Genomic DNA, 13,119 nt, shown 5'->3' with positions numbered 1-13,119 from the left:
TAGAAAAAAATAACAATGTTGCTAACTACGTTACCCCTAATGGCATAAGAATGAGGAAATTGCCATTTTTGAGAAAAAAGGTTGCAATGTTCCAATAATAAAAATAAAAAATAAGAATTCAGATTCAGTATTTTAAAATGTAATGTTAGGAGCATAAAGGCAAACATTTTTAAGAAACAAAAATTGTAATTTTCATCAGAAAAATAATGATATAATTTGGGGAGTTAAAATGTCTTATACAAATCTTACAAAATGGGGTATGTAGACTTTTTATATCCCCTTTATATAAAAATGTCTGTATTAATAATTATTAATGGATTGCATTAGCCTAAAAAGTGAAATAATTCAATTACGAAATATGAAATATGGATAAATTATTTTCTTTTGAAAATATGTGCAACATCTTCACATTGTGCCATCATATAGTAAACAAATCTTTTTTTTCCCAGCTACCAAACTTGCCGTCTTACAATAAGGATAAATAATTATGGCCAAACTGACTTATGAAACACCCAGGCTCGTCTGTGCTGTCACTTACTAACTGAGGAATTTAAATACCAACACCAAGCTGTTCTGTAAATTGTGACATCCAGAGACGCTGTATTTATGTGGCGTAGCCATAGCTTCCTAGCTAAAAAAAAGTGTCATTAGGTACCATCTTAGCCTCCCCATGAAAAGCAGGAAACCTGAAAATGGTGAAAAACTATTTAATAGTTTAGTTCCATAATTGAGAACTACGTAGCTGTCAATCTGTGCACATGCATTCATTTTCAAACATCCATCCGTCTTTGTGGGCCACTCACAATGATGTGGCGGGCCGTGTCTGGCCCCCCGGGCCTCGTGTTTGACACCCATGATGTAAGGGCTTCGGCAAAGGCAAAGCAAAAAGCTATCCAGGCACAGAAAGTACAAAAATATGTATTGTTGGCGAGAAAGTGCTGACCGGCCCACTCATTGTTGCCAGCCACAATGACACGGGTCACCGGTGGGTTATAAAGGGCCAGAAGCAGCAGTTGTAGTGCGACCGGGTCAGTGACACAATGGGCAAGGTGAGGCTATACTTGTTTTTGCAATTTGTCTCTTCGGGTTATTTCCCGGTCACATTCAATGCAACGCTGTCTGATCCCCTCTGAAACCAGGTTCTGGATATTGCTTAACTCTTCTCGCGCCGTCTGCTTCTAGATCACATTTTACGAGGATCGCAATTTCCAGGGCCGCTCCTACGAGTGCAGCAGCGAATGTCCTGACCTGCACTCGCACTTCAGTCGCTGCAACTCCATCAGGGTGGAAAGCGGTGAATGGATGGTGTATGAGAAACCCAACTTTTCGGGTTATCAGTACTTCCTGAGGAAAGGCGATTATTCAGACTATCAACGATGGATGGGATTCAACGATTGCGTGAGATCCTGCCACATGATACCTAAAGTAAATGTCAGCAGCAATCAATCCAGCTAAACATTTATTGTATATCCTACAGTGCTCTGGATTGTCCATGTACTTGTGCGCTCTTTGTCCCTTGAGGTCCATGTACAAGAATGTCCGAAGACAATTATAAAATATTGCTAATTAACACTTGTGCTGTAGTTGTATTAGGGACACAGATATGAACTAGTGCACAGTTTTGTATTACTAGTAACACCAAGTTGTTTTAGTAGAAAAAACATTATTAGTAGGATGTAGTTGCCCTACTAGTGTGGTTGTTTTATTATTAACAATGATGACAAAGAACGTACTAGTACAAAAACAATAGTAGGATATCTAATAAATGTTTAAATGCCGAACACTGTACTATATCGCCATCACTAATGGATCATCTTCTGGTTTCCTCAGCTTCAAGGTTCTCACAGACTTGTCATCTATGAGCGACCCGAGTTCAAGGGTCAAGCCATGGAACTCATGGACGACTGCCCTTCGCTGTACGAACGCTTCCACCATAACAATATCCACTCCTGCCACAATATCGAAAGCCACTGGCTCCTCTTCGAGCACCCGCACTACAGGGGGCGGCAGTATCTGGTGCGCCCTGGAAAATACATGCACTTCAACGAATGGGGCAGCTCAAGTCCGAGGGTGGGTTCCATCAAGCGGATCAGCCAGTAAGAGACGGGCCTTTGTGCATATTGTTGAAATAGATGACTGTCAATAAATGCTCAAATAAAAATACTCGGTGACTGTACTTTTTGCTTAGTGTGATCAGAGTTCTCAAAAACAGAAACCAGTCAATAAATGGTGTGAGTCTGCTTTTAAGAACCATGGCTTGTATCTTGAAAAGTTCATAAAGTGGATAATTTGAATCACAATGCAACACTGTATATTGTAGGTGGCAACAAACACACTGAAAAGGAAGCAAAATCAAACAAGAGTGAAGAGTTAAGCCAAGCATGTTTATTGAGAACAGGGGAAAAGGAAGGAGGTCCTAGATGGAGTCAGTGATCCGCCTGAGGGAGCCGATCCTGGGGCTGGCGCCTCCCCAGTCGCTGAACCGCCGGTACTCCCCGGGCCTCAGGTAGAAGGGCCGACCTCTATAGTTGGGCTGGTCGTACAGCAGCCAGTGGCCGTCGACCACGTTGCACGAATTCACGTCAGACATACGCAGGCGGTCCTGGACGTTGGGGCAGTCGTCGCTCACCTCCTGCATTTGACCGCTCATATCCGGGCGCTCGTACAATCGGATTTTGTAGGAGCCTCGGTGCTGCGGAACACACACGGTGTATGGATTCAAGTCAAGCACGAGCAAGATTTTAAGTGACCATTTTTAAAAATGAGAGTTCATTTTGTCAACTTGTGATGGGCGCATTTACAGACATCAGCCCCCCAAACATCTTTAAACCTGATTACAAAGTTTGAAAGTTAAAAAAAGAAAATATATTGATCAGTGTAATAATCAGTCCAATACATGCCAAACAATAGGCAAGAATGTCGATCATCATTTGTTTTTATCAGCAGATTATCAGTCTGCTTTAAAGGACTACAAAACTCTGAAAAAAACACTCTTTGGAGTCTGAAATTCCAAGTATTAGGACAATTTTAAATTAAACAAGGTATTTTTTAAACAATTAATTAACCATCAATTATTCAATAATAGTTGTTAATCGATTAATCATTGCACCACTACATTAGAGTATGAACTGATTCGTACTTGAGACAAAAAGTGATTTCTTTGCACTTGCCAATGGCCTAGCAGTAAAATTAATACAATCCATGATGCTTTGCAAAAAAAAAAGAGCCTTGGCTAAATTGTCGAAAGAAAGAACAAGCATAACATGTCTCCGATGCCACATTAGGTTTTCAGTGCCATAAATTTGCAAGAAACTTACCAACGGAATCATGCGACAGGAACGGATGCAGTCATTGATTCCTATCATGCGCTGGTTGTCCGAATACTCTCCCCTGCGCAGGAAAAACTGGTGGCCCAGGTACTGGGGCCTTTCATACACCATAAAGCAGCCGCTCTCCACCCGGATGGAGTTGCAGCGGTTGAAGTAGGGATGCAAGTCGGCGCAGTCGCTCACGCACTCGTGGTGCCGACCTTGAAAATTTCGGTCCTCGTAGAAAATGATCTGCGGACACACGGTCGGACATGCTCACGGGCTCCATGTGTTATCTACTTTTTGCAAACTAACAAACCCAACTTACCTTTCCCATTGTTCTCTCTGCGGGCCCGACTAATGCTCAATGGGCATTCGAGGTTGCGACGGCCTTTTATATTAAGTAGCAGTGTGATGGCACAGCATAAAGTATTGTCATCCAAATGGGTTTTTACGAGCTCAAATCTGGTTATGTATGGTGGCGCTGGTGTGATGGCCACTTATTGTTGTCCGCTTTTGACATGTTCATCACTATTGATAAAAACAGTGCAGGGCTCACTGTACCCGGTATCAGCAAAACAGCAGCAGCCTTTATGTGTGGCCTTTTCACTCACATACACCCCAAATGGTGCGAGCTAGGTTGTGGCCATTAATCACTTTGATTGATTAATAATATATACAAAATATGACTTTATTATAATTATAGCTCAGGACAATCATGAAAAAAGATTGTTTCAACATTTTGCCTCTAAAACATGGCTACAGAGAGGAGCTACTTTACAGAAGTACAACTCCTCTTGCAATTATCTTTCATTCACGCAAAGATACGGAAATAGTTCGGGCATAAACCACACGCAAAGATTCAAACAGGAGAGCAAGAGAGAAGAGAAAGAAAAACTCAAGGAAGGAAGGAAATGGTGCTTTAAATTTATACACACAACCCAAGCGCCTCTTAAATAAATAAAAAATATTTAAAACATAAATATTTTGGTGCAGATTTTAGTGAAGTTGACAGACATGATTTGCTTTCACTGGCCACACAAAATGATCTGGCGGATCAGATACGGTCCCCAGTCCTTGTCTTTGACACCCATGTCAAGGGTCAAGGGTGAACGTCATTAGTAATGGCCAATATTGATGAAATGACGCCTCCTTGTGGCCAATAGTGTTTCACTATACTTACAGCTCTTTCTCTCTTCACTTACCCTTTTGACTTCGTTACATAATAAAACTAAGTGTTGTATAATTTAAAATGTTAACAGTACTCTTATAAATCTGAGATTATTAGTAACATTAAATCTAAGACAATAAACATAAGTACATCAGTAGACATTTCCTGATGTCTTTTCTACAGGCCAGTCTATGAATAGTAATGACAAGAGCGTTCGTGGATATCGAGGAAAATATATGGATTTTCCCAAACGGCTGTTGGGGTTGAAACTGGCTTATCGACGAATACATTTCGGCTTGAACCGGCTGCTGTAGAAACTTTACACTCCCACCCCCACGTAAAGTTTAAGCTTTAGAAACTACAACTGTGTTTGTGCTAAATATGCAAGAACAAAAATCATACAACAGAAGTCTAAGCAGTTTGAATGGGACACTTTAATTACACTTCACCCCATAAGTTTGCATTGTATGTGTGTGTGTGTTTGTGTGTGTGTGTATGCATATAATACAGTACTGTACATGTCATAGAAAAACAGACATCTGTAAATTAACAAACATAAGGGGGGGGGGGGAAATACGACCCATAAAAAATAATTTGTCTTCTTTATATTTCCAGTAAATATGAATACGTATCAGAAAAATAAATTCCCTCTTCCCTGCCCCTCTTTGACATCACTAAACTCCTCAGCCTATGGCTAGAAAGGAAGAGCGGGGCCAAAGAGGATTTGACACATTTATATACCGTTCTACAACAACCCCCCCACCTCATCGTAGCTATGCTACGTTTATCTTAGCAAACAAAAGAGAAGACTGGAGGAAAGCTCTTATTCTAAAAGCACCTCCACCAATCATCAAAGACAGCTCCAGGATTTTTTTTTCTCCTGGGACTTACATGGTTCTTGACCAGGACAGAGGTGGCTGAGAAAATAATTGATTAATATATTTTACAGTACAAAAAAAAATGCTGAAGGGGCTTAACTGGGGCTACACAGATTTCTGACAGGGCTATAACTCCCCTTAAGTGTAGCGCCACTCCTTACAGCTGTATTGAGACCTAAACAGCCAATCTTGCAGAGGCTCCCAAGTGACGTCATCAATATAAAAACATTCTTCCTGTTCTGCTGGTGAAAGGAAAAGTTCATCCAAAATGTTCTGTCATGAATGGCTTAGTGTAGGCCATGCCCACTAGAGAGAGAGAGAGAGAGAGAGAGGAAAAAAAAACAAAAAAACATCACATCTGCATCACTGGCAACGTCTTTAAGGCTTTTTTGGGGCATTCTTGTTCTCTTCTATAGACAAAATAAAGCAGCGGCTCTCTCTGCTAGAAAAATAGAACAGTCGAACGCGATGGCTTAGTGCTGCGTTCAGGAGACTGGGAAACGGTACCGTCTCACAGACGGGGTTTTTCTAACCCAGGAGTAAACTGCACTTGGCTCTAATTGGACATCTTTGGCAGCTTCATTTTTGTGACGAGGATGCACGAGCTTTCAAGCAAGGGTGAGCAAAATTTTGCATTTGATTTTTAAAATGAACGCAATGACTAAACTAAAAGAGAAAGTAATTTTCTTTGTTCCTAATTGTATAATTTACATTGGACTTGATTAAAATTAACCAATTATTTAATAAAGCATTGTTTGTTTGTGTCGATATTTTGCATTGAATGTAAAATAGTTTATTTTAGCAGAAAATGCTGCCTTTTTTAATTGTACATTCCATAAATTCTAATTAATAGGCCAATTATTTGAATTGAATTTCTTTTATGATTAAAAATATATATTACATTATTCAATGAGATAAATGGGAAAAAATAATAAATATATTTTAAATCGCTAACTCTGGGAGAAAATGCAGATAAATTAATGCAACAAATATTGCAGGACTCCTGATAATGTAAATGCTTGATGGGTCTGATTCAACTACGGAATGGTCATATGTAGGCCACCCGTGATTTAGAGGATTTCCATCTTTTACATCCAATCATCATCATCATCATATGTAGAGAGGCCTCAGGGATCAATGCTCGGCACCCATGGGTTTTTCATTTACTGACCCATTTGCCCAAAAGGCCGAAAAAACAGTCACTGTGTCACTCAGCGTCCAAAATAGTCCAGCTGTGTGTGTAAACAACAGTCAATGTCGGGTTCCCATGGATAACATAGGAACTTAAAAACAAACAACAACTGCTTAATGTTCTTCTGTCCTCTGTGATATGTTCAAGGTCATCACAGACATTGTCATTGTGCATCAAATTACTAGTTGTCCACCAGTAAACAAGGAAATCGGGGCTTTAAGAAGGTGCAGTGGCAACTATCCTCCAGTAGAGGGTGCTCAAAAAGCCCGCAGATGGAATGGAGCCAGGAATAGTATCCTGACGAGACCCGGCAGCACCGAGGAAGGTCTGCGGGTGCACCCAAAACAAAAAAAATCTCTGGACAATGAACCAGGGGCCATGTTCATCATCTTTATCATGCTGTCCAGTAAGGCATAGCCTGAAACAAAAACTCACCCCAAAAAGAATGATAATCAGACTGAAGCCATGAGCATCCATTGTTGGTAAAAGACAATGTCAGCCAGCAGGGAATAAATAGGAAAAAAAGGAAGCCTCATCCTCATAAATATTAATGAGAAGGCAGAGCTTTAGCTCTTTGGGGGCAAAAAATCTTTTCCTCTTCTTTGTAAACAGGAAAGATCTGATGCGTCTTCCTGTAGGTCACTCCATCTGGAGAAGGTACGGCGACGGTGATGCCGCCATCTTGGCAAGTGGCGCAAATAACACAGCAGCCTTCTGATGCGCAAATGCAACGTTCAGGGCTTCTGGGGACCGGGTGACAGAACCACAGGGGTGGAGAGACCGTCCACGCTCAGCGCCGGGATGTGGATTTGGTTACTGCCGTTTGTCGGGAACTGGAAGAGGCAAGCCATTTACAGTCAGATCACCAACTGCATTTGACAAACTAGGCCACTTACAAAACCTAATGCAGAACTAAGACCACTGGCGGAAAAATACAATTATGTTAAGTCGGGAACTGTTGGTAAAAAAATGCCAGTTAAAGTGAAGAAATTTAGCAATTTGCAAAGTAGAAGGCACATGAATTCAACACTAATTGGTTTAATGAGCCACATAAAGCGATGCGACAGGCCACATAAGGCCTGTGGGCCTCATGGTTAACAATACAGGCATAACCTAAAAATAACCTCTGCCAATTGCAAGAGTCACTGTATTTTTAAGCGGTTTCCTTTTCCTGAGAGGAGAGGAAATGGCGAGGGCCAGTTACCTGGAAGGAGAGTTTGGCGGGCGAGCGAGGCGCGATGGGACTGAGCGTACTCCAAAAGTGGATGGTGGATGGGAGGGGACTGGGAGTCAACAGGACCGGAGTCTGGGTGGCAAACACGTCAGTTGGTTCAGTAGCGTATGCAACACATGGGCACTGACGGCATTACTCCGGCCGAGCGTGGGCTTACCAGAGCGTGCGAGGTGATGACAGTGGGCGTCAGCGTGTTGGTTGCTGAGCCGGGTGCAAGCAAACTATTGACGGCGGCATTGACCTGCCAGAGGTAAAAACAGGAAGTGGTTTCATGAGCCAGCAGGATGTGTGTGTAGCATCGCCACCTAAACTGATGTCGGTGTCATCACCTTATCCAGAGAGAGGCCTGGGGGGAGGGAGGGCAGCTCCAAGCCTCTGGGCTTCTTCGGTTTGGGAGGAATGACGTCTGGACTGGAGATCGACGATGTCACTGCAGGCGCAGACCCTACAACATATACCAAATCTGTGTTGATGTTTCAGTGAATGTTTTGACAAAAGGGACATGGTTCCAAGAAGGAGGCATTTATTTTCACATTATCGATAAAGAAATAAATATTTACTTCTAGTATTATTTCTGTGGAAGTTGATGCAAGCTCGTGCTCGGAAAACCAATGATAGTGAGACCTGGAAGGGTGTGATTGGGCCGAACAGTCCCTCCCGATCAGAACCTGAGTAGGGTTTTGTTCCTGGACTTCTGTGCTCGTCATGGATTGTTGATAACAAAGACAATGTTAAAACATAAGGGCTTCCATACGTGCACTTAGCATCAGGATACCCTCGGCCGCAGTTCGATTTTCGACTTTGGTCGTGTCATCAATCTTGCGGCTGCATGTCTTAGCGAAGGGTGGGGAGACGCTGTCACCAACTGGTGGTGGGGAAATATGCCAGTCCAACCTGGCAGACCCAAACATAATGTGAAGGTCTGCTGGGAACGTCTAGCAGAGTCCCCATTAGAAGGAGTTACACCTTCCACCTCCAGCAGAATTTCACTCAAATCCCAGAGGAGGCGGGGGACATTGAGTCAGAGTGAATCATGTTCCACACCTCCAATTTCAAGGCAGATGACCAGTTATGTGGCCGATACCTGACGAAGCTGCATCAACTTTCTCGCTTGCTACCTGATTGTGTGTCTTTTCCTTCTCCCTCTGGTCTACCCTCCCGAGGCTGGGTGCTGGGAACGGGCAAAGCTTCAACAATGGTGAGGGTCGTCTGAGGGTCTCCCGCGCCGCAAATGTGAGGAACCTGAGGAAGGCAAGACAAGAGATGAGCAAACAGATAGCGATGACACCATCCAATATAGAATCAAAAGGAAATATTTGTTGACGAAAGGCTTGCAGCACAACTTACTCGCTTTGAGTACTGACAAAATGAAAGCACCATGCTGCTCACAGAACATGGTGGCAAAAATAACTGCTTGCATATGCAACAGGTTTGGATTATTATTTCATGGGCATTTTTTGGGCCGAAAGTGACAGACTGATTGGCATTCAAAAACTTTCTTGCGAAAACCATTAAATGTATTTTTTTCGTTTCGTTATACAAGACCGCTTTTACCTCTTCCACCCGTTTATCCTCCAGCTCAACCATCTCCACAAGCTCCTCCTCTGACGGCAGCGTCTCCTCCTTGATGACAATGGGCGGTGGGGGCGGGCGTGTCATGGGTGGCCCAACGGAAGGAGGTGTGGACGTCATGGCGGCGCGCTGTTGCTGCGATGGAGGAGGGTTGATGATGACCAAGACGGGCTGAGAGGGAGTCGGGTGGGGAGGCAAGCCAGCAACATTGGCCAATCCCCCGCTGTCATCCTGCGGTGGCGTCTGGGGGCTCACAGTCGCGTGGGGCGGCTGGACAGAACCGACCGAGCCCCCGACAGGAGCCAATGGAAGGAGTGGGGTTAGGGAGGACGGGTCCTTGACGCTGGTGAGGTAAATGTGGGGATGGTCGATCAAAGGCGGTCCTGGAGGATTCTGGAAGACACACAGGACAATTTGTCAGCACATATTTGAATTCACACCAGCACTAATTTAAGCACAGGTTTCTCCACATAATCACCACTCAAAGATTGATTGATTGATTTAACCGACCCTCTCTCATTGACTTTTCTCCAATTTTGCACTCTGGCCAACGTACTGTCTAACATAAAAGTATGTCTTGGGCACCACCTTGTAGGGTCTTGGTGCAAAGGAACCATGTTGAAGTGAGTTGAGGAGCTTTGTGTGGGGCTGAATTTTCCAAAAAAACAATGCTGGCTTCAAACTTGGAGCAATTGACCAAAATCTCTTGGACAAGTTTGTTTTCAACGGAGCAAAATACAAAATAACAAAATAAGCCTAAAATGTTGCGTTCCTAGAAAAACGGCTGTCCTACTGTGTCTTTTCAGTGACGGCTTCTTGAGATGACCCTGACCTGTGAATGACCGGGGGTGTTGGCAGTCTGGGGGCTGACGACAGGCGTAGGGCACGGTGAAGGATGCGTGACAATCACCTGGCGAGATGAATCGGCAAACACTGACGGAGGGGAAACCTGGGAGGAGGCGGAAGAGGAGATTTAGCAGGGTGGGGTCCAGGATTTTTGCGCTGGTCTCCCTCACCTCTTTGGGCGCGCGGTCCAGCTTGGGGACAGGGTCTAGTAGCAGTTCAGCTTTGACGGGTCGAGGGTTGGGCGCGGCCTGCAGCGATTGGATGGTGAAGGTGGAGTACAGGCCCGACTTCATGTAGTCGTTTCGAGAACTCTTTTGCGAGTTGCCGGGCGATGACTTCTGACGATCAACGTACGAATCAATCAATCATTTGCACTTGTGACGCATCTTATCGGGTCCGTGAGTCTGCACCCACCTGTACTACATTCTTGGACGGGCAACTTTTTGTTTGGCTATTGGCGTCCGGGTTGTCCTGTCTTTGGCTGTCTTCGGGATTGTGTGTCCCGTCCGGCAAGGACGGATCAGGCTGGCTCACAAACCTGTACACAAACTTCTGTCCGCTCACCTTCTTGATGATATTCTGGGAAAATATGCACAAACATATGGTATTCATTTCATCTTATTACATGCAAATTTCCTCTTGGTAAAAAAATCTGTGATTGCATTTTTCCCTTGAAAATATGCTTTTTATTAAAGTGTTAATTTTAGCAGGGTGACAACACTTGTTAGAGTAGTATGCAGTAAGACCTTGTCATAGTAGTATCTGAGCGCGCGGCTGAGTTTGTCGTAGTTCATGTTGTGTTTGTTCTTGCGCAGGCCCCACAGGCGAGCCACTTCTTCGGCATCTAGCAGCTTGAACTCTCCGTCCTCGCCGGTCCATGAAATCAAATGACGCTGGCGCTGGTCGTCCAGCAGATGGAGCAGGAACTGCCAGAGTGTGATAGACGGGTCCATGGCTGGAATGGCAAAAATTCAACAAGGATGCTCACAAGATCGGGTGATAATTTATTACAATGAAGTAATCAATCTGCACTGACACATGGACACGCAGAACCTCCTCACACATGCAAATAAGCATTATTGTCAATGACCGAGCCGTTATGCAACAAACGCGTCAATCATCTCAGATATCACCATGGCAACCAGTAACCATGGAGCTTCAGAGCCGTGCCGCTCTGCTCAAAGGCACTTCAGTTGCTGTGTGCTGCAAACCACACTGACAAGACAGAGCTGATTCCAGGTCAGCCTAAAGTGGATCATCACGTTCTGGCACCACCGCTCCTTGGTCTTCCATGCTCCATCATCAAATCACAACACTCCAAATTCCTCAGGTGGATGACACACCCCCATTTCTTTATCACTTGTGACAGCACTACCTCGCCAACTGACAACATCCATCAGAGCGGACGTAGCATCTGTAAAGCTGATCTTTATACAGACAAAGTGCTGCCGGATGTAGTAGTATTAGCACTTTGTGGTCTTAGTATGTAGGGCTGTACAATTTATTGACTTTTAATCATGCTTGCTACTTTGGCTGGCACAATTAAATTAACCTGATCCTCGGCGATATGTACAGTTAAAACACAGGCTGTGCTGCATTGCTAGTCAAGCACTTTCTCAACTAGTTGTCAGCCAAACAAAAGGGTCGCACTAGACACTGTTATGTAGTCCTGATGGCAAAAATGAGCAGGAGTGGTCGCCAAGGCAACAACCAGAAAAAGATGGAAGTTCAGAGCTTCCTTGCATAGAAGAAATTACTGACATCCCATCATGCCTTGTCAAAACACACGCACAAACACAATAACAGTGATGAGTGCACTATACTTGGCACCCAAAGAAATACAATTAAAACATGTTGCGCTATCACGCATGCATACACAAGCGCAGGCAGGCACACGCCTTACCGTTGATGAGCGGGTTTGAATCCATCTTGCTCAAATTGCTCTTATCGTTGTTACGCGTGCACCAGCCGTCTCACAGAACCTCCATGTTGTTTTGTGTTGGTCCTCTTCTTTCCCACCGCCCCTCTCGTATTTGTTTGCTCAAGTGTGTGTGTTTGTGTGTACGCGTGTCCGTGTTTGCGGCTGTCAGAGCAGCAGCTTGTCGGCGGACTTGCGGCTGTTACGTAACCGCTCCGAGGCGCCACTGCCGGGATCCGCAGCCTCCATGCTAACAACCAAACCTCCAAATGAAGAAACTTAAAAAGCAAAACAAAACAAGAGGCTCGATAATAAACTACAAGCCCCCCGCACTTCCTAAAAAACTAAATAGAATAGTGCCTCTACGCACTTAAAAATCAACCTAACTGACGTCTAAAGTGCTGAGTCTGTCCACTTGTGCGTTTTGCGAGGACGCCGATGGAGTTGTTTTCTTCTGCGCGTTGCTAAGTGCTAAGCTAAACTGCCCACTTTCAAATCTCGCCCGCCCCCGGTGGTTCTCGCGGTCTATTGAAAGTTGAGTTAATGTTTTTTTTAAGAGTCCGGCCAAGAAAAATTCAATTTCCCTGGAGTGGAGTGTATTTGTTTTGTTAGCCTATCGTCCTAAGTCATCTAGCTCGTTAGCCTTAGCTCTTGTGACAGCTCTCAAGAACCCCACGCCTCTCGGGTGTACGTCAGGCCGCCGACGCCACTCCACTGCGGGGGCTGCTGCCACTAAGTTCATCCCAGAAAGCCAGAAAACTCTGCCTTGAAACGTCAAAAAGTCGTCAGCGAAATCGGCACGTGCAATTTCCGAGTGTAAATCAACGAAGAAACCAAAATTTGATCGCCTATTTGTTTTTGTTTTTCTCCCACTTCCGGTTTGGACGAACGCTTCCACCTCACTAGTTTTTACCTGCGTTGAGTTCCGTTGTTGAAAACTTTCGGTTTCCCGTCTATTACTTTCAGACTAAAAGTTTTGCTGGCGTTCCATCGGTTCCGA

At 44.3% G+C, this 13,119-nt stretch overlaps 3 protein-coding genes across 5 annotated transcripts; 1 reads left to right on the top strand and 2 right to left on the bottom strand.

Annotated features, from left to right (window-relative positions):
* The first annotated feature begins 950 nt into the window (after positions 1 to 950).
* On the top strand, positions 951 to 2,163 carry LOC125987842 (gamma-crystallin M2-like). Its single transcript, XM_049752376.1, has 3 exons — positions 951 to 1,049; positions 1,183 to 1,425; positions 1,831 to 2,163. Exons 1-3 carry the CDS (start codon positions 1,041 to 1,043, stop codon positions 2,098 to 2,100), a joined length of 522 nt encoding a protein of 173 aa, XP_049608333.1. The 5' UTR covers positions 951 to 1,040; the 3' UTR covers positions 2,101 to 2,163.
* A 200-nt stretch (positions 2,164 to 2,363) lies between these two features.
* On the bottom strand, positions 2,364 to 3,801 carry LOC125987841 (gamma-crystallin M2-like). The gene is made up of 3 exons (XM_049752375.1): positions 3,637 to 3,801; positions 3,318 to 3,560; positions 2,364 to 2,692 (listed from the first exon to the last, which is right to left on the bottom strand). Exons 1-3 carry the CDS (start codon positions 3,643 to 3,645, stop codon positions 2,417 to 2,419), a joined length of 528 nt encoding a protein of 175 aa, XP_049608332.1. The 5' UTR covers positions 3,646 to 3,801; the 3' UTR covers positions 2,364 to 2,416.
* Positions 3,802 to 4,895: 1,094 nt separating this feature from the next.
* elk1 (ETS transcription factor ELK1) lies at positions 4,896 to 13,063 on the bottom strand. Of its 3 annotated transcripts, none has more exons than XM_049752372.1 (11): positions 12,105 to 13,063; positions 10,948 to 11,156; positions 10,616 to 10,780; positions 10,372 to 10,539; positions 10,266 to 10,304; positions 9,338 to 9,748; positions 8,902 to 9,025; positions 8,113 to 8,228; positions 7,941 to 8,024; positions 7,754 to 7,855; positions 4,896 to 7,382 (listed from the first exon to the last, which is right to left on the bottom strand). In XM_049752372.1, exons 1-11 carry the CDS (start codon positions 12,127 to 12,129, stop codon positions 7,284 to 7,286), a joined length of 1,542 nt encoding a protein of 513 aa, XP_049608329.1. In that variant the 5' UTR covers positions 12,130 to 13,063; the 3' UTR covers positions 4,896 to 7,283. The 3 variants fall into 3 exon arrangements, with proteins under 3 accessions (XP_049608329.1, XP_049608327.1, XP_049608328.1); XM_049752370.1 differs by having other exon boundaries at positions 10,188 to 10,304; positions 12,105 to 13,062; XM_049752371.2 differs by having other exon boundaries at positions 10,188 to 10,304; positions 10,372 to 10,536; positions 12,105 to 13,062.
* Positions 13,064 to 13,119: the final 56 nt, after the last annotated feature.

The sequence above is a fragment of the Syngnathus scovelli genome, chromosome 2, assembly GCF_024217435.2.
Source record: "Syngnathus scovelli strain Florida chromosome 2, RoL_Ssco_1.2, whole genome shotgun sequence".
NCBI lineage: Eukaryota > Metazoa > Chordata > Actinopteri > Syngnathiformes > Syngnathidae > Syngnathus > Syngnathus scovelli.
The sequence above is the reverse complement of the archived record's forward strand: the minus strand, read 5'-3'. Positions and strand labels throughout refer to the sequence as shown.

What these genes read in the sequence shown, in the direction of transcription:
- LOC125987842 (XM_049752376.1), top strand. An exon ending in CCTGCCACATGATACCTAAA is followed by an intron (nt 1,426 to 1,830) that starts GTAAATGTCAGC and finishes TGGTTTCCTCAG; the next exon opens with CTTCAAGGTTCTCACAGACT.
- LOC125987841 (XM_049752375.1), bottom strand. An exon ending in CCTGTCGCATGATTCCGTTG is followed by an intron (nt 2,693 to 3,317) that starts GTAAGTTTCTTG and finishes TGTGTTCCGCAG; the next exon opens with CACCGAGGCTCCTACAAAAT.
- elk1 (XM_049752370.1), bottom strand. Translation starts at nt 12,129, where the DNA reads ATGGATTCAAACCCGCTCATCAACG. An exon ending in TTCAAACCCGCTCATCAACG is followed by an intron (nt 11,157 to 12,104) that starts GTAAGGCGTGTG and finishes TTGCCATTCCAG; the next exon opens with CCATGGACCCGTCTATCACA. An exon ending in AGGAAAAGACACACAATCAG is followed by an intron (nt 8,229 to 8,901) that starts GTAGCAAGCGAG and finishes TATATGTTGTAG; the next exon opens with GGTCTGCGCCTGCAGTGACA.